Source organism: Hypomesus nipponensis, chromosome 7, assembly GCF_054491055.1.
Source record: "Hypomesus nipponensis isolate SF chromosome 7, ASM5449105v1, whole genome shotgun sequence".
Lineage (NCBI taxonomy): Eukaryota > Metazoa > Chordata > Actinopteri > Osmeriformes > Osmeridae > Hypomesus > Hypomesus nipponensis.
In genome coordinates this window covers 6,354,639-6,376,915 of record NC_140367.1, presented here as the reverse complement: position 1 = coordinate 6,376,915, position 22,277 = coordinate 6,354,639, and the positions used below count along the sequence as shown (strand labels likewise).

Here is a 22,277-nt window from a genome sequence, read left to right as displayed (position 1 = left end):
ACACACAAACACACACACGCTGAGCCACAGCAGACATCACCCACCCCCTCTGCTTTGTAGTAAGGGGTAACACAAGGGTCTAGTAAACAATGTTGAGCCACACTCACTCTATTAACCCTATATCAACCACACTAAAGACTGTATACTATCCACCCACTGGGATTTATGTTGAATAATGCTTCTGGTCAGTGCTTAGTCAGTATAGGTATAAATGTAGAAAACAACGTTGCCTCTGGGATTCCCCACCATTTACCACTTGTATTCCCATTATGTAATGCAAATGTCTGCTGTTGCTGTTTCGCCCAAACTGCTTTCCATTAGCTCCCTTGATCCTTCAAAAGCTTAAGCATCGAGGCTGTGTTTATGTGAATTTGGTGAGATTCGCTCCACACAGAGATCGATGGGCGTCACTGATGTCCACCATTGATTTCTACTTGCTCTCCTACACCAAGCCCATGATTTTACCAACAGACCAGCATGAGATCCACAGCCCCCACCTCAACCCAACTGTCAGTTAAGATAACATCGGGGGGGCTGCATGCATGAGCATCTTCCATTTCCCATCACTGTTGGGAAAGGGTCTTAGTGTACATGAAACAAGTGTCAATAATTGACCCTTTTATAGCATTGGAGTCATTTTGTTTTCGACTAAATCAATTAAAAAAATTGAAGAGAAACCTCCTATCTTTGAAGATTAGTTATTTTTATTAGTTATTTTTACTTCAACAAGGATATACTGCCATCTTGTGGTAAAGATTAACAGTATAATCGTGTGGCAATAAAATAATTTGGAAAAGGAATGATTCTAACAACTGTTGCCATGGATACTTTCAAAAAAGCTTCAGAATGTGGTTTGTGTTCATTCAAATAACCAAAGCCATCCAGTTGCAGTTAGACATGGAAGTGTGTCATCCCTACACAGAAAGATACCTACTGACACTGACATTCTATGCAGCAGACTCTCCTGTTCTCAGCCAATTAGGTAAATATTTACTGACATTATACTGTGTTAATGCTACCAACAATATAAGTTGAGCTTCATTCATCCTCATTGCTCAGGTGTTGTGAAGAGGCCTCACTGCATTCCAACACACACAGTGAGAGTGAGAGTGACCAACACAGAGGAGAGGCCTCTGACCTTCCAGAACCTGCAGTGTCTCTCCCTCAGCTTCCCAGACCTTTACCACAGACTCACAGGGAACCTTTACGCTCCTGATCTCTTCCATCTCGCCCACCTCCAGACAGACTTCCTGTCCTCGGAGTCCTACCTTCCAGCCAGACCAACTGAGTGTCAGGACCCTAGCTACAGGGGGCACACCAGGAACACCAGATCCTGTCTGGAGCACCAGTCTGTTGCTGAGGAGCTCCAGCAGGTCTCTCAGGAGGAGGGGGAGAGCTGCACTCCAGACTGGATGCTCTGTGATGGGTCATTTGTGCCATCTTATCCTGGGAGGGAATGGGCCTCAATTAACCACAGGGGCCAGGAATTCAGCAGGGCTTTCTCTAGTGTGACCTGGACAGATAATGCACTAGATATACTGGGGAGGTGCAATATCACTGATTATACTGTGTATGAGCAGTTTGTCTTCTCTGTCGATGTGGACATTCTGCATCCAGATCATTCAGACAGAACGGGACTGATTTCAGTCTCAAGAGAACCCAGGTACAGCCCCCGAAAGGAAAGGACAAGGTACAATAATGCACGGGGCCCCAGACCTCACCGACAGAGTCGAAGGAGATATACTGGAGCCCACCTAGCTAACTCAGTCACTAAGATGGAGAAGAAGTCAGTTCTAAGCACTGAGGTTTTTTATGAGCTTTACAATAGCATTTGTTAGATGTATGACAGAATAATATTCCCCAGAGACATCCAGCCTTTTTCCTTACTCACCAGACTTGTGTTCAATTCACACAGTTTCATTTGATTTGTATCTACACACTGAAATAAAACAGGCACACAAACAGAAGTCTGTTTTCTTTATTGTATTTTGTCCAAAGCATCTTTCAGAACACAAAGCAAATAGACAAACCCATATCAATCTGCTCCATCGAATCTTTTGGCGAAAAAGCACTAATTATATTGATATTACCAGTAGACTGAATTGTATTTGTAAGTGCTATGCACAAAGAATATTAATCACCCAGAGCAATGAGAACTAAATTCCTATCGTCTGCACTTTAGTCTCTGTTTTCATTAAAGTGCCTTGATGAAGAAAAAAAAAACAGCAGTTTTGGTCAGTTGCTGGCAATTGAACACTTTTGCATTTGTGCTTTATTCATACAAAATCCCAAACTAATTTGGAGAAGGCACATTTTCATCATCCATTTCATGGCATTTTAGGCTTGGCTTAGTTTACCCAAGTTTATACTTTGATAAGCTTTAATAAGTTCCCTACTATTTCATAAGTTCTATCATTGTTAAGCTTTTAATCAAAATACATTTTAAGACATATCATTAAACCAATATCAAGTTCATTTAGGCCTATCTCATCAAAAAATCTCATTTGTCAAAGAAAAACAAAGACTATCACTCCATATCACACACACGTTGCAGTATTCTCATATCTGAAACTTGCATTTAAGGTTTGCAGTGTACTTCAATTAACAAACATGTTTGAAAATTGAATCATGTTTCATTGCGTTGTAAACACACGGAATGCTTTATGCGATCCAAAGGATCTAAATAGTATGCTGCTATGATACATGCTCCAACTGAGCCACAGTTCATCATTGCTGTTTGCCCACAATTAAGTAGTTATTTCATGGCATCATTAACATAATAAATAACCTGTCTTTAAACTGTATGCTGTGGGTTTTGTTAATCCACCAGGCATTTGACCCTACAGCATTCTGTAACAGCCATCTTGACCCTGTAACCACTGCTCCTGGTTGTTTGCCATATAGCCGCTCGGAGCACAAACAAGCCTCTAGTGGTCTAGCTTCCTGTCTTGACAACCCGTTTGGTGGTATCGACCTCTCTCCCAGCCCTTACTTTACCAGTCATAGAACATTGGGGAGGTAGAGGGAGCAGAGCAGCATGTTCTGGCCCAGCGCAGGGAAGCGTCGAAAGGCCTCCCAGGCGTCCGAGAAGATATTGTACTTGAGGAAGACCCTGTGCTCCAGGCTGGTGGGCAGGCTGACGTCCCGGCTCATGATGTAGATGCCGTCGTTGTGCAGCGTGCAGGTCAGGTTCAGGCCCGACTTGGATGTGTTCTCCTTCAGCTGGAGCCACTCGCCCGTGGCCACGTTGTAGGACTGCACCGTCAGCATGTCCTCTGTTTGGCTCGGCCGCCGCCGCCCCGGCTCCAGCTCGTGAGTGTACCCCCCCACCAGGTAGATGGTATCTTCCACCGAGAGCATCTGCTGCTTGCGGACGTGGGCGGAGCAAGAACGGAACACTGTCCAGCTGTCAGAGGTGGGACAGTAGCGAAGGACACTGGTGTTCCTGTCTGGCGCACACACATACACAAACAGGCAAATAATAAGAAAGCATGAGACACAACAGTTGTCTAATATAACAATTGGTTTAGGTTCTCCCCCCCCCCCCCCCCCCAGATCTATGTACTCGTCAGACAAACCTCTGGCTGTGTAGCCTCCCATGACATAGATCATGCCCTGGCACTCGCAGGCAGAGAACTCTGCCAGGGGGTCAGGCAGCGATGATACACAAGTCCACCAGTCCTGCTCTGGGCTGTAGCACTCCACCGTGCCCAGACTCTGGCCTCCCACAGCATAGAGCTTCCCTTTGACTGCCAGCAGCTTGAAGTTTGACCTGAAGGGAAATACAGATATCAAGAAACTTAAGCGGATGTACCATTTGGTGAGTTAGCAGATATACAGTAACTTGACATGTAGAAGTGTTTGTCCTATTGGAAGAGAGGAGTCAGATGGCTGAGCGGTTAGGGAATCAGGCTAGTAATCTGAAGGTTGCGAGATCGTGCCAAATGACGTTGTGTCCTTGGGCAAGGCACTTCACCCTACTTGCTTCGGGGGGGAATGTCCCTGTACTTACTGTAAGTCGCTCTGGATAAGAGCATCTGCTAAATGACTAAATGTAAATGTAAGACACTCAATGAAGATAGTTACCTCTTCTGGTTCAGGGGTGCCACCTGGTTCCACTCATTTCTACAGGGGTTATAGCAGTGGGCAGCTGAGATCTCCTGACTGGTCAACCTGTACCCGCCCACAATGAAGAGGTAGTTGTCCAAAACGGCCGAACCATAGCCTCTAACGTTGACCATGTCCGAGGGAAGGTTGTTAGCGAGCGGCTTCCAGCGCTGCTCCAGCTCTCCATACTTCAACATGGACCAGGACTCATCCTGGTCAGGCAGGTCCAGGGAGAGACAAGTGAAGTCCCCAATAGCGACCAGTGTGGCTGTGCCTTTCATGCGCATCTCCTTGACCTGGTTGCGCAGGCCAGTGGGTAAACTACAGAACTCGGGCCTTCGCAGCATGGGGTGGTAGAAGTAGCTCATGTACTTGAGGCAAGCATTACGGAGATCATGAGTTCCATAAACCTCAGATAGGTTAAAAAGTTCTACGCAATTTTCTAGTCTTATCTCAGACGAGAGGAGCTTCAGGATGGAGGTGACTTGCAGGAAAGAGGCTGTTTCAATTAAGTCTTCAAGTGTTTCATTAACAATCTGAACTTTGGACGTATTGATGAACTCTAGAACCAACTCCAGACCCGGAACACTCAGCCCCTGCAATTGAACCGAATCTTCTGTGGACTCGCGCATCCCTGAGCTGTACAGGGCACGGAAATAGTCACTTTTCTCTATCAACTTCCTTTTGTTTACATTGTAGGTTTTGTCATCCATGACAATTTCAATTACTTGCTCCGATGACATTTTTTGCATTTGGTTTAAATAGCCTGCAAGTGAATTGGTCTGGTCTGTATTGCTATCTGTCCTCCTCCAACCTCATACAAAGGGACAATGATGGTTTACATTTCATTGGCGTACGGGTGGTCTGCAACAGAAAAAGATGTTACCAGGCCTATATATGGTAACATTCTGATCTGGACGGTGATGGAAGGACAAGTACACAGCTGGCTAACTAGCATCTTGGACATGCACAAGATAACCAACTATTTGAAAATCCCGTCACTCATCACAATTAAATTGCTGCACGTTTAAAATGTTGCACTGACACATGCGGTCACTAGCAAAACGTTGGATGCCACGTTCACTTGCATAGGCATGCTCATATTTGTATTGTAGTAGCTTGAAGCTTACTACTCCCTTCTTTTCGGCTTGCTCATAACTTCCTGTTTTGGTTCATTGGGTTGCGTCATTTCCGTCATGTGTACTTCTTCGCACAGCGTGTTAGGAAAATTACGGATGAAATGCTGCCGCTCAGTGGCTGTTTCTTTTGTTGATTTCAAACCCAGGTCAGGATTTATCCATATCAGCTCATCTGCGCAATTGTACTCTACAACTCACTTAAGTATGTCAGGCATAACATGTCACTTATTTCTATAGTATGTCGTGTCATTTTATTGGCCCTCTCTCTAACATACCTTATTAGCCCAAGATCCAAGAACCTGTTATGTATTTGAAAGTAGGTTATGTCTTAGTTATTAATGACAAGCCTTTGTTTTGTTGTTTTGTGACTGTTCTAGGTAACCACTGACTGAAGCTAAATATCAAAAATTAAAAGCTGACCATACTGCATCTGGTCCTTGCTCTTTTCAAGCCATTCAACTGTCAGTGGAACAAACGGTTTAAGGATGGGTGGTTTAAGGACAAGTTATTTCTACATTCTTCTTTTTGATAAGTCTCTTGAAGGAAGTGAAAATGTAAAAGCTCCTCAAGAATGCGGACAGGCCTGTGGCTGTTCGATCCAGTGTTTGGTTAGTGCATCGTGTGGGTGAGCTGATCTGGTTTCAGACACCTTTGCAAAAGTGCTCTCAATGGGCAATGTGATAAAATAGAATTGATAAAGTCAATAATAGAATTAGCAACACCTGGTATGGTATAATTACTTGACTGTGAGGTAGCCTGTTGTACTGTAGGTTTTTGTGTTTGGTGCCTCTACTATAATGCAAACACATGTTAACTCACATTTTATAGATATGGCAAAACTAAATATAATATTCATGGAGTCTTATCTTGCTGTCAATCTGTGGCTGACACAGGATAAAGAGGCCCTGAGAACAGTGACGTCAGCCGCGTGTAAGCAACAACCCGATTGATCTGAGCAAGAGAGACGCGCGCATGCACAATCGGGACAGAACCAGACAGCCAACACAAATTCATTTATTCCAAAATCTTTACGGTGTGTCTTTAAACAAAGCGAGAATGCTGGAACGGTCGGTTTGGTTCTGTTTTTTATTATTTCTCACCATTTCGCAAATAGTGTCCGAAACGAAGGACCTGCGTCCATGCATCGAGGTGAGTGTGCTGAGCGACAAGAGCAGTAGTCGCTGTCACTTAATGTTTATTACGCTGTTACTAAATTATAAAAGACTCACTGACGGCTTGCCAAACCAATGAGCACGCACTGGCTACATTGTTGATTATTTAATCATAACCCACTTCGTATTATTGCATTGTTTTAAATGAAGGTAGCATAAACCGTACTATTAAGAATATACATTCGAGCTTTTAGGCTACTGTAATACATTGTGGTTGTCTAAGGGCAAAATAAATGAATATCATACACTGAAGACGGTTCCCCTCTACCTATTCACTGTCGGTTTTGACAAAATAACGAAAGGCTTCATAATAACATGACGCGGCGCAACGAGTTTATTGAGTGTCTGTCTGGCCTCCATCCCTCTCCGCACCGCCTCCCGCTGCTCATCCGGAGTAATATTACCGCTGAGTAAGAGGAAACAAGTCCGTGGATGGAGGATGAACAGTGAGGTGTCTGGCGATGCACTGTCTTGTGAGGTCTCTCTATTTATTATTCCGTCAGCGAGAGGAAGCCAGGTTTCTGTTGATTTATCGCTGTGAATACAGTATCTCTGTCTCAGCTGGATTAGCCTGCACTGTTCTGGAAAGTCACAAGGTTGGTGGTCCATGTAAAGTGGGGGGGTGCTCTGTGATTCAGGACACAGCTCTAGCATGATGGGTAATTTGCTGTCCCTGTCCCTGCTCCTCTCAGTATCCATGGTGACCACAGTGAGTCACCAGGGGAGACAAAGAAAACACATTCACCTCCATCTCCTCTTATCTGCTGGCCTCATATTCCCCTTACCCATCATCCAGTCATAGCCCTATGGAGTGATTGAGGTGCCCTTTCTAAAGGTCGCTATGGCAATAGTTAAGAAGGTGTATTTTAAGGTACATTTCACCTAGTGAGTACTGTGTATCTGAATGTCTAAATATTCCAAACAATACCTTTTAAGGCTGGAGGAAGGTGATTAACTAAACAAAAGAATCTTATCTCTACACCACACACACACACAAGTTCACACACACAAGCTCATAGTAGTACCCTCTCAAACTGACAGACTCACACATTCACCCACAAGTATCTGTGTGTATCTAAGATGTTTCAGATAATCTTCAGGTGTGAGTAACTATCTGTGTGAATCCTTAAATTTCCTTGTAGATATTTCCTTGATGCCAGAACCCAGGGACATCTGATATGTCTTCTTTCTGTCTCAGTTGGATTGTGTAAAGCACATTTCTAATTCCTCTGCATACTAAACAGTACTGTACTTTGATTCATGTCAATGTTGTTATGCCTGTTTGTGTGGGTGTCTTCCCCTGCAGACAGACTACTACTATGAATACACAGAGTGTGACAGCACAGGGTCTCGCTGGAGAGTGGCCATCCCTCACAATCAAGGTTCCTGTTCAGGACTACCCACACCTACCAGAGGAACAGACTGCTGTAAGAAAAGAGAAAGAAAGAAGGACACTAAAAGATCATGGCTATGTGTGTGTTTACAAGTGTGTAACGCTCCTCTTCCTTGTCTGTTAGCGTTCTCATGTGCTGCGGGCGAGTACCTAGACATGTCCACTCAGAAGTGTAGACCCTGTGCGTCCGGTTCCTATTCGCTGGGCAGTGGTTTGAGGTTTGACCAATGGGATTCTATTCCTGATGGCTTCACCAGTCTGGCCACTTTCATAGACCTTAATGGAGAGGACAGCCAAGCCTGCAATGGGTAACACACACTACACACATATCCACTTACTGACACTGTACATACATCAACCAACTCTGAAACCAAACCAAACAAATCTTTGTTTGTTTTTGTTTAGCTCGTCATGGACACCACAGGGCGTGTATCTGGAGTCGAGCCGTGACGAGTGCTCCGTGTCGTTGGTCTACGCTGTTCGGCTGGAGAAGCAGGGCTTAGTTTCTTTCAGCTACCAGTACCCCGACAGCAACATCTTCTTTCAGTTCTATGTAAGTTTAAGTGTGTAAAATCTTCTATCTTTATGGCAACGATGATTTTCTTCTACCCTGTGGTTAGCATGTTTTCCGCTGTGTGTTCAGGTCCAGAATGAACAGTGCCAGGAAATGTTCCAGAACGACGATCAGAAGTGGATCAAACCCACCACCACTGGAGAGTGGGACACACATACGGTATGGGTGTTTGTGTGTGTGCATATGTGTGTATGTGTGTGTGCATATTTGTTTGTGTGTGTGTGCAAGATGTGTTTGTATAATGTATACAATGCATGTTGTATGATGCCTTCCCCAGGTGAATCTTAATTCTGGCACCAACATCCTGTACTGGAGAACCACTGGGATCCTTGATGGAGGGAAGATGGTTAAACCTGTGCTGTTGAAGAACATCCAGATAGAGGGTGAAGACAAACACACACACATATACACACACTTTCTCATACAAAGTTTACCCCTTATGTTGCTGCTGGTGTTCAGTGTTTTGAGGGATGTCCGTGTGTCCAGGTGTGGCTTACACATCAGAATGCTTCCGGTGTAGACCAGGCTGGTTCAGCCCTGACCCTGGCTCCTCCTCCTGCCAAACCTGCCCACGGAACACTGCTTCCAGCAAGGGAGCCAGCTCCTGCACGCCGTGCCCAGAGAATCAGTACTCACGTGTGTATTACATGCACACACACACATACATGCACACACACACAGGAAGTATACGGATGCACGTCCGAGCGTAAACGTTTTATATGTATCATGGATTCATACATGTTTTTATTTCCCTTACCTTGTTTGTGATGATACCAGACGAGGGATGGGCAGAATGCAGGGAAAGGCCTGCGTGCTCAGAGAAGGACTACTTTCAGATTCACACACCCTGTGACAGTGACGGGAAGGTCAGTCTCCATTCCTCACACACACACACACACACACACACACATATGGACACAGACTCATAGACATGTTGCGGTTACAGACGCAGGTGACGTATCGATGGGTGGAGCCACAGATCTGTGTGGAGAATAAAACAGGTGCAGTCACACTGCCCCCTACAGGTGAGAGGGCACCCTGTCCTCCTTGTAACCCTGGCTTCTACAACACCAATGACTCCACCTGCTTCCCCTGCCCCCATGGCACACACTCTGACGGCACCTCAGGTAACAACACACACACAGTGCCAGTGCAAACATGGGCAACTCACGACAAAAACACTTATTCAATGACTGTCAATGAATGTCTTGAAATGTTGCTCATTAAAGTGCTTGTGTTTATGTATGCGTGTGTTTGTGTGTGTGTGTGTGTGTGTGTGTGTGTGTGTGTGTGAGTGTGTGTGTGTGTGTGTGTGTGACAGTGTGTGAGGAGTGTCCAGCAGGTACAGAGCCAGTGTTGGGATATGAATATAAATGGTGGAACGTTCTTCCCTCGAATATGAAGACGTCCTGCTTTAACGTGGGCAATACCAAATGTGATGACATGAATGGTGAGAGTGCTTTCCTCTGGGAAGATCTGGGTTGCTGGCTGTGTTATCATGTAACAGTAGTGGACCCCACTGTGTTAGTGACAGAACTTTGATTGTGTTTAGGGTGGGAGGTGGCAGGGGACCATATACAAAGTGGTTCCGGAGGCTCTGATAATGATTACCTCATCCTTAATCTACACGTTCCTGGATTCAAGTGAGTCTGACAGCAGTGCACATGTGTGTGTGTGTGTGTGTGCATGTTAACTGTGTGTGTGCTAATTGTTTGTGTTTCATCAGGCTACCGACATCACTGTCTGGGATGACGGGAAGTGAATATGGCCGTATCACCTTTGTTTTTGAGACAGTCTGCTCTGCTGACTGTGAGCTCTATTTCATGATGGTGCGTAACCAAGCGTATAACTTGTCAAAGTGTTTAACTGTCACATAGATCTCATTGGATAAAAGGAGAATAACCTGACAAACATGTTGCAACGGACGGTTTCACATATGAATTGTGTCCTGTGTCGCCCTCTCCAGGACATAAACAGGAAGAGCACCACCGTGGTGGAATCCTGGGAGGGCAGTAAGGAGAAACAGTCCTACACACACGTCATGAGCACCAACTCCTCTGTCTCTTACACATGGGCCTTCCAGAGAACTAACAAGGCTCTGGATGTAAGAACATACTCATGCTCTACACACTGATTGATGTCTAATCACACATACCACGTTTTGTAAATATATCGATTCTTGTATGTGTGTGTGTGTATGTGTGTGTGTGTGTGTGTGTATGTGTGTGTGTGTGTATGTGTGTGTGTGTGTGTATGTGTGTGTGTGTGTGTGTGTGTGTATGTGTGTGTGTGTGTATGTGTGTGTGTGTGTGTGTGTAGGCACGGCAGTTGGTCGGTGACGTGGTAAAGCTCTACTCTGTGAGTGTGACGAACGTGCTGAACGGTGTGGCATCGGCGTGTCGAGCATGCGCCCTCGTGTCCCAGAGTTCCAAGCAGGCGGGCTCCACCTGTGTCCCCTGCCCCGCCGGGTTCTACATCGACAGGGACACCAACCGGTGTCAGGAGTGCCCTCCCAATACACACCTGACTGGACATCACACCTACGGTCAGGATGCATGTGCGCCCTGTGGGCCTGGCAGCAAGAGCAACAAGGTACACACACACACACACAGACTTTCTTGAGCTCTTTCAGTTCAGTTGGGGGAGGGTTTTATTGACATGAAAACAACAATTGTTCATATTGCCACAGCAACGGTAGAATTACAGAAATATTCATCAATATAAATCATGGCCTTATATATACTTATATTTCATACACTCACATACAGAGAGACACACTCGGTAGTTAAACGTATACATACGTGTAATTACATCACACAGGTGTACAACTTGTATCCATGTTATTATTATTCAAGTCAGTATATTATTAATGTTGCCAAATAATAGGTTGAAAAAAATACATAAATAAGTAAATAGACACACACACACACATATATATATATATCCATATATATTTGTCTCATCATAAAAATGTTATAAAGCTTTTGTAATCAAATGTCTTTATGTACTGTAGAATCACAAGACCATTTTGTTATTGGTCTTCATTGAGAATATATGCACTCATGTTTATTTTGGTGTGGTATGTTCCGCCCAGGATCACTCTCTTTGCTATAGCGACTGCAGCTTCACATATGTGGGTAAGAACCAAACATGGACCTTTGACCTGAGCCCCCTGAGCAACGTGGCCTCGCTCATCAACGGACCCAGCTTCACCTCCAAGGGCACCAAGTACCTCCACCAGTTCAACATCAGCCTGTGTGGACACGAGGTAGAACACACAAACACACAAACACATTAGCTGTGTCATAATATCATATCCATTTACAACCACCCATGATTATTTCACATTTTGAATTGTGTGTGTGTGCGTGTGTGTGTGTGTGTCTGCTGCAGGGGAAAAGGGCAGCTGTCTGTACAGACAACGTCACTGATCTTACTAGTAAAGATATGCAGAGTGACTCCGCCCAATTTGTCAACTCTGTGGACAGCTTCATCTGTCAATCAACCATTATCCCTGCGGATGGGCGGGGCTTCAGGATGGCTCTTTCCTCCCAGTCAATCAGTTTAGCAGACACCTTTCTTGGTAAGGAATAAGGGTTTATTAGTTTATTGGCCAACTATAATTTGCCTTTGAAATAAAGCACCTGCATGGTTTTACAAGCTCTATTTTACTCTATCAGGGGCAACTGTGGACACTGTTTTGGACGGAGTAAATGCTAAACCAGAACTCTATCCTAAGAATTCAAAGGATGTTCCAGACATCAACTTCTTCTACAGGTAAGAAAACCTCCCACTTTCCCTGCCCAGTGGGTAAATATTAGTGTCTGTTTACACGTGTCACATGTCCATGCTGCCACTCTGTCAGGTCTACCCAGGCGACGGCCTCCTGTGAGCGAGGTCGCAGTACGGTCATCACGGTTCGCTGTAACCCAGAGAGGAGTGAGAGTGGAGACCTGTCAGTGCCCAGGTACACAGCTGGTCATCTGCTAACCTGCCTCAGGTCTGTCACCATCTGGCTCTGGGTTTTAACAGTGCATGTGTGTGTGTGTGTGTGTGTGTGTGCGTGTGTGTGCAGTTCCTGTCCTGCAGGCACGTGTGATGGATGTACTTTCTACTTCCTGTGGGAGAGTCTGAGCGCCTGCCCCCTCTGCACCCAGAGCGACTTCCACCAGATAGAGGGAGCCTGCAAGGGTGCAGTCCAGGTGGGGTACAAACACGTGCATAACCACTCATACAGACGCACGTATACACACCACCATACAACCATACTCTTGCCTTAACATTTTCTGTCTCCCTATGTTTCTCTATCGCTCTCTCTCTCTCTCGCTTACTCTATGTCTGTAGGAGACTCTGTACATGTGGAACGAGCCAAAGCTGTGCACTAAAGGTGTGTCCCTACCAGACACAAGTTCCGCCGCCTGTGATGCTATCGCCCTATGGTTGAAGATGGGGGTTGGGGGCGGGGCCTTCATGGCTGTGCTACTCATCTCTCTCACCTGCTACTTCTGGAAAAAAAACAAGAGGTAAGTGACAGCTGTCAATCAACAAGGAATGTTACATCAAAACCCCTTTCTCTGTATTGAGTTTTCTCTCTGTGTGTTGCTCCATGTCGCCCCCTGTCAGGCTAGAGTATAAGTACTCTCGTCTGGTGATGACAGCCAATAAGGAGTGCGAGCTGCCAGCTGCTGACAGCTGTGCCCTGGCAGAGGGGGAGGAGCCAGAGGATGATGTCGTCTATTCCCAAAATTCCTCACTACTAGGCAAGCTTAGGGCCATCGCCAACAAGGTATGTGTCTGTCCCAATGGTATTCTGTATATCGTTGTGTATATGTGTGTGTGTGTTGTATGATGTTGTGTGAGGGTGTATGTGTGTTAAAGCGGTGTGCACATCATGTCACTCCGCAGGGGGAGGGAGAATGCAGTGAGTCGGTGCAGCTGAAGTCGTCCCAGTCGGAAAGATGGGTCTGGGGATAAGGAGGAGCGTTGAGCAGAGGAGGAGAGAGGAGAGGGAGAAGAGGAAAAGGGCCAGCTGTGTTGGTAGTGAGCTGCTTTCCTCCTGACGTGTCCAGCGGATTACTGACTCCAGTTTCCCCAGCTGCACGCCTGTCACCATGATTCTGGAACTATCTGGACAGTGGGCCCCCGCTCCAGCACCTTAACTCTACCACGCAGGGGGTACACACTTCAGTAACTCCAGCCGGTCACCGTGGATACTGAAGGGCCATGAATGAAAGATTAAAGAGCTGTTAATGTTTTTTGTATATTTTGTAATGTAATTTGGAATTCTTTGTAGGCTACAGTAATGTTTAAGGTGTTTAATTGTTTAAAGTAATTGGGAATATTGTTTTGATCCTTTATTAAACTCCCACTTGGTTAAGGAATACGTTTGTTTTGTGTGTTTTTTACAATTGTAAACACATTGAAAACAACACCTTTGTGCTTTAAAACGTCAGAGAGAGAGAGAGATAAATTCAATCTCACAGTATCAGGACGTCTGATTCCAATTAATTTGATTCAGTAACGTCACCCTCACCCCTAGGCTAGTAGCGGGGCCTCGCTACAGACACGCCTCCATACTGCAGACGAGCTCCTGCCCAGTTTCTGCTCTCCCGAAAAAAATCGACGGCAAAAAAGTGTGAAGATTCTTGAAAAAAGCTAAGCAGAAGTCGAGCATTTGTGTTTATGAGCCTTTCGGAGAAATTAACCGGAAGACAGATTTACATGGAGAGTACATGAAGAGATGAGAGAGTGGAGGATGAGTTCGAGTTTGTACGGTAGGGAATCTGCTATTTGGGCCGAATTACGAGGCTACACTAAAATCTGCGAAATAATCTTGACCACCAAAATGTTTTTATTCTTTTATTAACATTTTAGCCTCATTGTTTGCGCAATCATTAATGTCTATGGTGGTCTACAGTACAAACAATGTGTAGCCTAACTTTTTACTCTGTCGTACGTATGGGCTAAATCACAGACCTCCGTATCTTGCAGCCCATTATAGTGAGAACTCCAGCGCCACCTCTAAACATGGTAGCCTCATTTGCAAAGAAGGAACAGTTTCGATGTTTCATTAGGCTACTCGATCTAAACAAGTGGCCCTAACCCTATTGAAACGTCTTGGAGATTATAATATAAAAATGTGTCATCACTGCGATATAGACCTTGTGGTTTATCTGTAACGCTCTTTCTCCCTCACACACAGGCACACACACACTGCACACACACACACACACAAATTACTCTCACGATGTTCTCTTTCTTCTCTCACCATTTGGATTTCTATTGTCTTTTTCTGTTGTTACTTACAGGTTTCTCAACTTAACCCTTTGCTTACAGTGCCAGTAGTTTGCTTTCTTGACTTAGAAGTAAGTTTGACAATTGTATATTTTATAAATGTGTAAAGCCTTTATTTTAAGTTTCAAGCATTTATTCATAAGCTTTAGCCTATTTATTTATTTCATGTTTTCAGCAATACTGCCCTCATATGTTTTATTTAGATAATTATTACAGAACGTACTATATTTGTAGTTTATCAACATCAAAGGAAAAGTTGTCTATTTCCTCATAAAATGAGAGCATTTCATTTTTGTGTTGTCACTGCAGTCCCTAACTTACCATGGCTCGTGGTTGTGTCTGCTGTGTTAAATATATGTTGTTCCTCTTCAACTTGCTCTTTTGGGTGAGTAAGCATGCCCACACACACACACACACACACACACACACATTATAATTTTACTCCGCAGATAGTGTCTGGTTTGTTATATGTTTTAGATCTATTACTTTTATCATTTGTATTATTGTTTTTGTTGATTTTATGTAAAGCACCTTGAGCTGCAATTCCTGTATGAAATGTGCTATATAAATAAAGTCTTACTTACTTACTTGCTTACACACACTGCATTGGCATTTTATTGCATGAACATCTGTTGAGTGTGATTTCTCCCCTCTGTCCCTGTGTTCCAGTTGGGTGGGTGTGGTTTGTTGGGTGTGGGGGTATGGCTGTCAGTGTCTCAAGGCAGCTTTGCCACCCTCTCGCCCTCGTTCCCCTCGTTTTCTGCCGCCAACCTCATCATCACCCTTGGTACTGTCGTCATGGTTACGGGATTTCTGGGTTGCCTGGGCGCCATCAAGGAGAACAAGTGCCTTCTTCTAAGTGTGAGTGGACTACACTACCCAAAATACACCCGGCCTAGAATAAGGAATGTATTGTGTTCTTTGACACCGGTTTGCTGTAGTTATGAGTCCCTTCCCCTATAACAAATATGCCAGAAGAAACAACTGCTATAGTGAATGAGACTTGGCACAAAGCTCTGTAACATTAGTGCACTTGGTTGCGGCTGTCGAATAGAAATGGACTTTACCATTCAAATTCTTTGAAGGCACTGTACATTATTTTACGTGTGTATCTTATGAACAAATGCAACCTGTTCACTGTTCTTCCTTTTATTTTAGTTTTTCATTGTGTTGTTGGTTATTCTCTTGGCGGAGTTGATCCTTCTCATCCTATTCTTTGTCTACACAGACAAGGTCAGTGAGGGTGTTAAATCTCCTATTAGATATCGTACCAAACTAAAAGGACCTTAGCCATCTGTGACTCCTCCTTCTCGGTGTCTTTGCAGGTGAGTGAGAACGCCAGGCGTGACCTGAAGGAGGGGCTGGTTCTGTTCAACACTGACAACAACGCGGGCCTGAAGAACGCGTGGAACACCATCCAGTCAGAGGTACAAGGCCCTCTCTGTTCCCACTCACCAGGGAACAAACATGCTGATCATCGCATCCACCCGTCACTTATTCATCATGGGGGTCAGATGGCTGAGCGGTTAGGGAGTCGGGCTATTAATCAGAAGGTTGTTGGTTCGATTCCCGGCCGTGCCAAATGACGTTGTGTCCAAGGGCAAGGCACTTCACCCTACTTGCCTCGGGTAGGATGTCCCTGAATTTACTGTACGTCGTTCTGGATAAGAGCGTCTGCTAAATGACTCAATGTAAATGTATTAATGCTACCTCAAACATGGACACATACTTCTTTACAATGTTCTCTGTACACCAACACCCTCAGTCTCTCAACCCCTCACCCTACCTGCTGACAATGTTTGCATCCATGTAAAAATGTTGCTCCACCCTGATGGAATCTCCTACCTCTGTGTCAGTGGCGGTGTTGTGGAGTGACGGGGTACAAAGACTGGCACGCCGCCCTGCTGGAGGAGGTGGTGCCAGACAGCTGCTGTCAGGACATCTTCCAGGACTGTGGTCGCAATGCCACCAACACATTCTGGACAAGGGTGTGTGTGAGAGAGACAGACAGAGACATTTAGGGAGAGAGAATGTAACCTATCTGATCTTGTCCTTAGCCCTAGTGTGTGTGTGTGTGTGTGTGTGTGTGTGTCACGTTGTGCGTCAGCATGTGTTCTCACTCTCTTTTCATGTCTGTCTCTCTCTTCAGGGTTGTTACGAGAAGGTGGAGGAGTGGCTGGATGACAACAAACACCTGCTTGGCACTATCGCTATGGGTGTCCTGGTGATACAGGTGAGGAACATCTTTGTGTGTGTGTGTAAAGTACTTTGTAGCATGGAGTATTTCTTGTACTGTTATTGACTGATTTGTTGCGGATATTTGCAGCTCTTGGGAATGGCCTTCTCCATGACACTGTACCAGCAGATTCACAGAGCCGGGAAGAAATATGAAGCCTAAATATACACACACACTGTGCCACTCAAACCATTTTTCTTTGTTGTGCAACTCACAAAAAACACTACATCTGCCGGCACTGATATATGTACAGTAGATGAGAAACATAGTCATGCATGCCATAACATTTATTTGTTTTATACGCCATTGTATAGTTTAATCCACCATTTGTCAAATCCACGTTTGTTATCAGCCTTATTATCAGAATCTGTACTTTTGTTGAAGGGTTGAGATGTAGTCGTTGGTACTGGTTGGACAGATTCATTCTTAGTGTGAGAAGGAACACCCATCTCCCTACCAGAGTAGAAGGATGATGACTTGAACATCTAATGAAGAGGAAAGAGACCTACGTAGATACAGTAATAATGTACTGAATGGGTCTATTTTGTAAACCTGTGTTGTATACTAAGACGTGTTCAATAAAAGCAGAGATTACTCTGGAGAATTGTTTGTTGGCAGTACTGATAACTGATCTATGTAGGTATCTCTAACAACAGAAATCATAAACCTATCTTTTTTATTCTTCAATAGACATAGAAAACAGACAGGGCTGATGCAACTGCTATAGAGAAAGATTAACAAAGCAAGAGAAGGATTGTGACTCTGCATAGGAAATCCAGGTCTGAAATGACAAACTGAAGAGACTGTGGAACATAGTAAAAACTGCCCCAAGGCACACAAGCCAAAGATTTTGCGATAAATATTAACCACATATTTAGCTTGACTGCGTGCTGTTTCCATCCACACTATCGAGCACTAAGGCTGCATGTGAAGCTAAAGTGTTTTTAGGCTGCAACATAACAATCAACTTTGATAGATGAAACTAGAAGTCCAGGGTTTTGTCATTATCGTAAATGACATTTCCTGCAATGACAACATAGCGGACCAGTTCCTGGTGGCCCCCCAGCTGGTAGATAAGGTGCTCCCACCTGTAAGAAAACAATTGATCCAACCCAGTCAGATCCACTTTCAGAGCGGTTTCTTACTAACTGAACAGACTGATTGTATTGTTGGGCATATCATATTTGTGTATGTCCCTTATATATTAACAGTCCCCATGTATGAATAGTGTGCAAGAGACAGGGCTGCCTTACCGCGTGGCATTGAGGACCAGCAGATCGCCGTGTTTATTGACCTCCAGGGAGCCGTGGGAATGAGAGCGCCCCAGGGCGTACGCTGCGTTGATGGTGGCCGCGGCCAGAGCCTCAGGCATAGACATCCTCATGTTAACACAAGCCAGGTGCATGACCATGGGCTAGGGTAGTCGGACAGGAACGACAGAGTGAGGATTGGAGGACAGGTGGTTAAGAATCTCAAAGTATACTTATATCCTGGGGTTACCTACCATGGAACAGCAGTAGGCGTTGGGGTTAAAGTCACTACCCAGGGCAACAACAACCCCAGCCTCCAGCATGTCTCGTGCTCTCGGCTGAGGAAGCCTGAGGGAACACATGCTGTCAATGACTGTGTTGACATCCAACCGCTGTAGTAATGCTTATATATGAGTCAACTTACCGCAGGATGTAAGCTGTTGTTGGGAGCAGGACAGCTGCTGTTTTGGCTGTTGCCATGGCAGCAATGCCCTCATCTGTCACCTCCTCCAGGTGACTAATGGCCAAGGCACCTAGCTCTGCCCCAAGCTTCCAAAAGCAAACAATTTAACACACAGTAATGAATAGAGAAAGTAAGAAGGATAGTGTGAGGACAATATCTTAATCTAAATGAGTTTTTCTACAGTAACGTCTCCTGGTTGAGGATGAATCTTAACGTGTCGTACCTGTGCAGAGTTCATGGGGTGAAGCTCGTCCCCGTGGAAGTTGATGTTGAGACCCATGTCTTTGCCAGCCTGCAGGATGGCGCGGGTGGCACTGAGGTCAAACACACCCTGCTCACAGAACACATCGATGTTGTCGACCCTCAGAGCTCCAGCGGTTATACGCTCACGCAGCTCTGGCAGCTGCACCTGCAAGATGTCCTCTGTCGCCTCAGCGACAGTCTTACCCCTAGGGAGGACAAGGGCAAGGTTACTTCAGAAGCACAGTCAAGGGCGCCGTATAGGGGGAAAAGTTATGACGATTATAAAGGCCCCTGACTGACAGGGGCCCCCAAAAATTGGGAAACTAATACAAATTATCAACTTTTTTTTTTCATGGGGCCCAAAATTCCTGGCGGCGCCAGTGTTGTTCGTGCATGACAGTGTTCAGTACTTGGGCACGGCATGGGCTCCACAGTAGGTAGAGGAGATGTTGATGGGCAGAGTGCGTCTCGCAGTCTCTATGACCTCCAGCATCTTGAGCTCTGTTGGCAGCTCCAGGCCATAGCCACTCTTACACTCCACCAGGGTGGTCCCTGCCCGCTGCATGCGGCGCAGCCTGCTGGTCAGAGAGGCCAGCAGGGTGGATGCAGGGGCAGCACGGGTGTGCTCCACCGTGAAGTGGATCCCTCCGCCTGCCCGATGCACATCCATGTAGGTGGCTCCGGCCAGCTGCATAATACACACACAGACATTTAGTCATTTTAGCAGACGCTCATATCCAGAGTGACTTACAGTAAGTACAGGGACATTCTCCCCGAGGCAAGAAGGGTGAAGGAAATTTTGAACGGCCAGGAATCTAACCAACAACCTTCTCATTAATAGCCCAACTCTCTAACCGCTCAGCCATCTGACCCCCAAACAAAGACACTCATTCACCATTCTTATTTAAACTTTACATTGATACTTACAATATACAGGCCTAGTCAACATAAACTGTATTTACCTTCATGGAAAATTCATGCACCCTGTCACCAGCCCATACTGGATGAGTGTGTGCATCCACCAGCCCTGGAACATCATTAATTAAAAAATAATAATACATAAAATGTTCATCATTTGCGACACCAAATGTATGTAATTTATCTACATACCTGGGATGACACACATTCCCGACGCATCGATCACTTTGTCGAATAACTCTCCTGAATATTGAGCCTCGATGGTCTCGGCCAGTCCAACAGCTTTTATCAACCCGTCACTTAACAGATAATCCGTATGAAACGATAAAAACAACGGGTTTGGAAGTCTCGAAAAAGCCTAAATTATCTTACTTGCTTTGACAGATGTTGTATTGTTTCCATACGTTTAAAGGTACAGTTAAGGGTACATTAAACTGTCTCGAGCACTAAAATAATCGGTGGTTAAAAAATAATCGGTGGTTAAGAGTTTAGGCCTACTGTTGCTATATCGGCAAACCTTACCTCCCAATGACAACGCTGCCATTCACTATTACACACAGTTGCTGCATGTCTGTCTTCGTTAGGTACTTCTCGCCATTGTTGCAAATTAAAACCAGTTGTTTTGCGTTTTTTACCAAAAGCCTGTTTTTGGTTGCCATTCTCCAAAAACCTGTGTGTGTGTTGCTTTGCCTGTCTCTACGAATTTAGGATCAGGCAAATATTTAAAGAAGACAAGTGAAGTTCAAAGTGCACATTGCAGGAACGGCGCGTGTACACATCCACTCCACAAACCCCAACAACACTTTTAACACTAATTTAAAGTGGCTGCCACTCTTTCAAATTTTTAGGTGGTTTTGATTGATGATTTACATTTTTCGACTATTGAACACAACGCCAACCAGTTCATAACAATAAAATGCTATCACAAGCACATTAAAAAAAAACTTACTCAGAGTTTATTGTTTCTGTCATACAATGACATCATATTATAATTATACATTAAAGTACAAAAAACACTTCTTTTGAAAGCATTACAAATTGTAAATGCTCCCTCCAGAGTCCATTTTATCCACATAGTGAAAACTGAAAAATACTCAAATACAACATTTATCATAACACAAATAATAATAAAAAAAAGAAAAAGTCTGGAAGTTTTTGTTTCTTGGATCCGTCCATCATTCTCTCATCTCTCCATCCTCTTCCTCTTCCTCTACTCCTCTGATATATAAAACATTATTACACCTGTTGGAATAGAAAATGAATCTATTGAAGTAATGTACAATTACTGAAAAGATTAAAAATACATATTTTGTTCACACACAACATTCTATACAGCAAAATAGCTAATACATTTTAAAAGCTTAAAACAAACTTGAATGCAGATAAATACAAAGATTTGAAAAATACTATCAAAACATGACATTTAAAAAAACGATTATTCTCAGGGAAACAGAGACAAACAGGACAGAAGACATTCCAATAAGTGTCTATGTACCTAACAAGTACTTCTCCAAGGTGGCCTGCCAACGCTCCATCTACATACTCTTCCGTGTTCGCCAACTTGTGAAACAAATACATACAGTAAAATCTATCACATCATTATATAAGATATATTATTCTTCAGAAATCTGGAGTAAGATAAATGGGTAGCCTCCCTCCTGTATGCCAAGTGCGCTGCATTCCTTACCTGCATGTTCATATAACTATCCACAGACACCAGGTAGCCCTTGTACTCCATCCCCCACTTTAGCTTCACCATCACAGGCTTGCCTGTCAGGCCGTTGAGGAAGGGCTTGGGGTTCAGCGGTAAACTCTGGAGACAAGAAGACAGTGGTTTGGTGATGAAATTTGGCATTGTCATGACTTCCTAGGCCCGTCATACTGCTTTGTTTTTTCTCAAAACCATATGTGGAGGTGTAACCTACTTAATTTCTCTAAATTTGAATGCATGTTTCTTTATATCCAATAACTTGCATTACAATCTGCAGGTGGTAGTTAGCTTCTTTGCACACCCACTGCACAGGCACGGCAGCAGACTGCCTGTAGCTTAATAACTTTGACAATGAGGCTATCTTATTAACCTGCAAATATAGTACATTTTAAAATTAAAACATGGTATTTCTTGCATTGTTCCAGCTTGCTGTGTACACTACTAGTAACAGTCTATTTAAGACTAGCTAGTAGCTAGCTTGCTAGCATTTTACTAGAATGAATGAAGCTTGAAGACTGAATGAATGGGCTAGGTTAGCTAGCTAGCAGTGTTGTGACAAGAAACGGTTCGTGCACGCTGTCCTGAGCTATTTTCTGTCCAAAAAGTCTGCTTAGAAGTAGGGACGTTAGTATTTACCATTTCAGCCCAAAACAGGTGTTATACACAAATTATGACTTCGGTTACTGTATTCTCTTGATACAATACAATTGAGACTGATTGCGCGCGTTGCCGCCGAACAGGAAGTATATATTTTAACCTCGACCCCTGCGCCAAAAA

The 22,277-nt window shown here is 44.4% G+C and overlaps 6 protein-coding genes across 7 annotated transcripts; 3 read left to right on the top strand and 3 right to left on the bottom strand.

The window, feature by feature from the left end:
• The first annotated feature begins 829 nt into the window (after window positions 1–829).
• Window positions 830–1,985, top strand: LOC146276504 (uncharacterized). Its single transcript, XM_084702096.1, has 2 exons — window positions 830–982; window positions 1,060–1,985. The coding sequence occupies exons 1-2, from the start codon at window positions 847–849 to the stop codon at window positions 1,836–1,838; spliced, it is 915 nt and encodes a 304-aa protein (XP_084558222.1). The 5' UTR covers window positions 830–846; the 3' UTR covers window positions 1,839–1,985.
• A 258-nt stretch (window positions 1,986–2,243) lies between these two features.
• klhl42 (kelch-like family, member 42) lies at window positions 2,244–5,267 on the bottom strand. 2 transcript variants are annotated; one of them, XM_084702094.1, is made up of 3 exons: window positions 4,087–5,267; window positions 3,579–3,772; window positions 2,244–3,449 (listed from the first exon to the last, which is right to left on the bottom strand). In XM_084702094.1, exons 1-3 carry the CDS (start codon window positions 4,857–4,859, stop codon window positions 3,001–3,003), a joined length of 1,416 nt encoding a protein of 471 aa, XP_084558220.1. In that variant the 5' UTR covers window positions 4,860–5,267; the 3' UTR covers window positions 2,244–3,000. The 2 variants fall into 2 exon arrangements, with proteins under 2 accessions (XP_084558220.1, XP_084558221.1); XM_084702095.1 differs by having other exon boundaries at window positions 3,122–3,445.
• Window positions 5,268–7,073: 1,806 nt separating this feature from the next.
• On the top strand, window positions 7,074–13,766 carry LOC146276502 (endosome/lysosome-associated apoptosis and autophagy regulator family member 2-like). The gene is made up of 22 exons (XM_084702015.1): window positions 7,074–7,127; window positions 7,725–7,845; window positions 7,936–8,119; window positions 8,217–8,364; window positions 8,455–8,544; window positions 8,663–8,768; window positions 8,872–9,021; window positions 9,163–9,251; window positions 9,332–9,512; window positions 9,707–9,835; window positions 9,938–10,028; window positions 10,112–10,214; window positions 10,352–10,489; window positions 10,705–10,977; window positions 11,480–11,653; window positions 11,779–11,968; window positions 12,066–12,162; window positions 12,251–12,352; window positions 12,461–12,587; window positions 12,730–12,908; window positions 13,009–13,171; window positions 13,291–13,766. The coding sequence occupies exons 1-22, from the start codon at window positions 7,074–7,076 to the stop codon at window positions 13,357–13,359; spliced, it is 2,958 nt and encodes a 985-aa protein (XP_084558141.1). The 3' UTR covers window positions 13,360–13,766.
• Window positions 13,767–13,943: 177 nt separating this feature from the next.
• LOC146276501 (tetraspanin-9) lies at window positions 13,944–17,519 on the top strand. Its single transcript, XM_084701475.1, has 9 exons — window positions 13,944–14,159; window positions 14,694–14,750; window positions 14,989–15,064; window positions 15,349–15,540; window positions 15,838–15,912; window positions 16,005–16,106; window positions 16,536–16,667; window positions 16,829–16,912; window positions 17,006–17,519. Exons 3-9 carry the CDS (start codon window positions 15,002–15,004, stop codon window positions 17,075–17,077), a joined length of 720 nt encoding a protein of 239 aa, XP_084557601.1. The 5' UTR covers window positions 13,944–14,159; window positions 14,694–14,750; window positions 14,989–15,001; the 3' UTR covers window positions 17,078–17,519.
• Window positions 17,188–20,585, bottom strand: amdhd1 (amidohydrolase domain containing 1). The gene is made up of 9 exons (XM_084701474.1): window positions 20,312–20,585; window positions 19,982–20,088; window positions 19,834–19,898; window positions 19,282–19,559; window positions 18,852–19,077; window positions 18,590–18,714; window positions 18,420–18,513; window positions 18,169–18,329; window positions 17,188–18,003 (listed from the first exon to the last, which is right to left on the bottom strand). The coding sequence occupies exons 1-9, from the start codon at window positions 20,446–20,448 to the stop codon at window positions 17,898–17,900; spliced, it is 1,299 nt and encodes a 432-aa protein (XP_084557600.1). The 5' UTR covers window positions 20,449–20,585; the 3' UTR covers window positions 17,188–17,897.
• Window positions 20,586–20,722: 137 nt separating this feature from the next.
• Window positions 20,723–22,270, bottom strand: LOC146276499 (small nuclear ribonucleoprotein F). The gene is made up of 4 exons (XM_084701476.1): window positions 22,137–22,270; window positions 21,477–21,602; window positions 21,285–21,349; window positions 20,723–21,031 (listed from the first exon to the last, which is right to left on the bottom strand). Exons 1-4 carry the CDS (start codon window positions 22,137–22,139, stop codon window positions 20,965–20,967), a joined length of 261 nt encoding a protein of 86 aa, XP_084557602.1. The 5' UTR covers window positions 22,140–22,270; the 3' UTR covers window positions 20,723–20,964.
• Window positions 22,271–22,277: the final 7 nt, after the last annotated feature.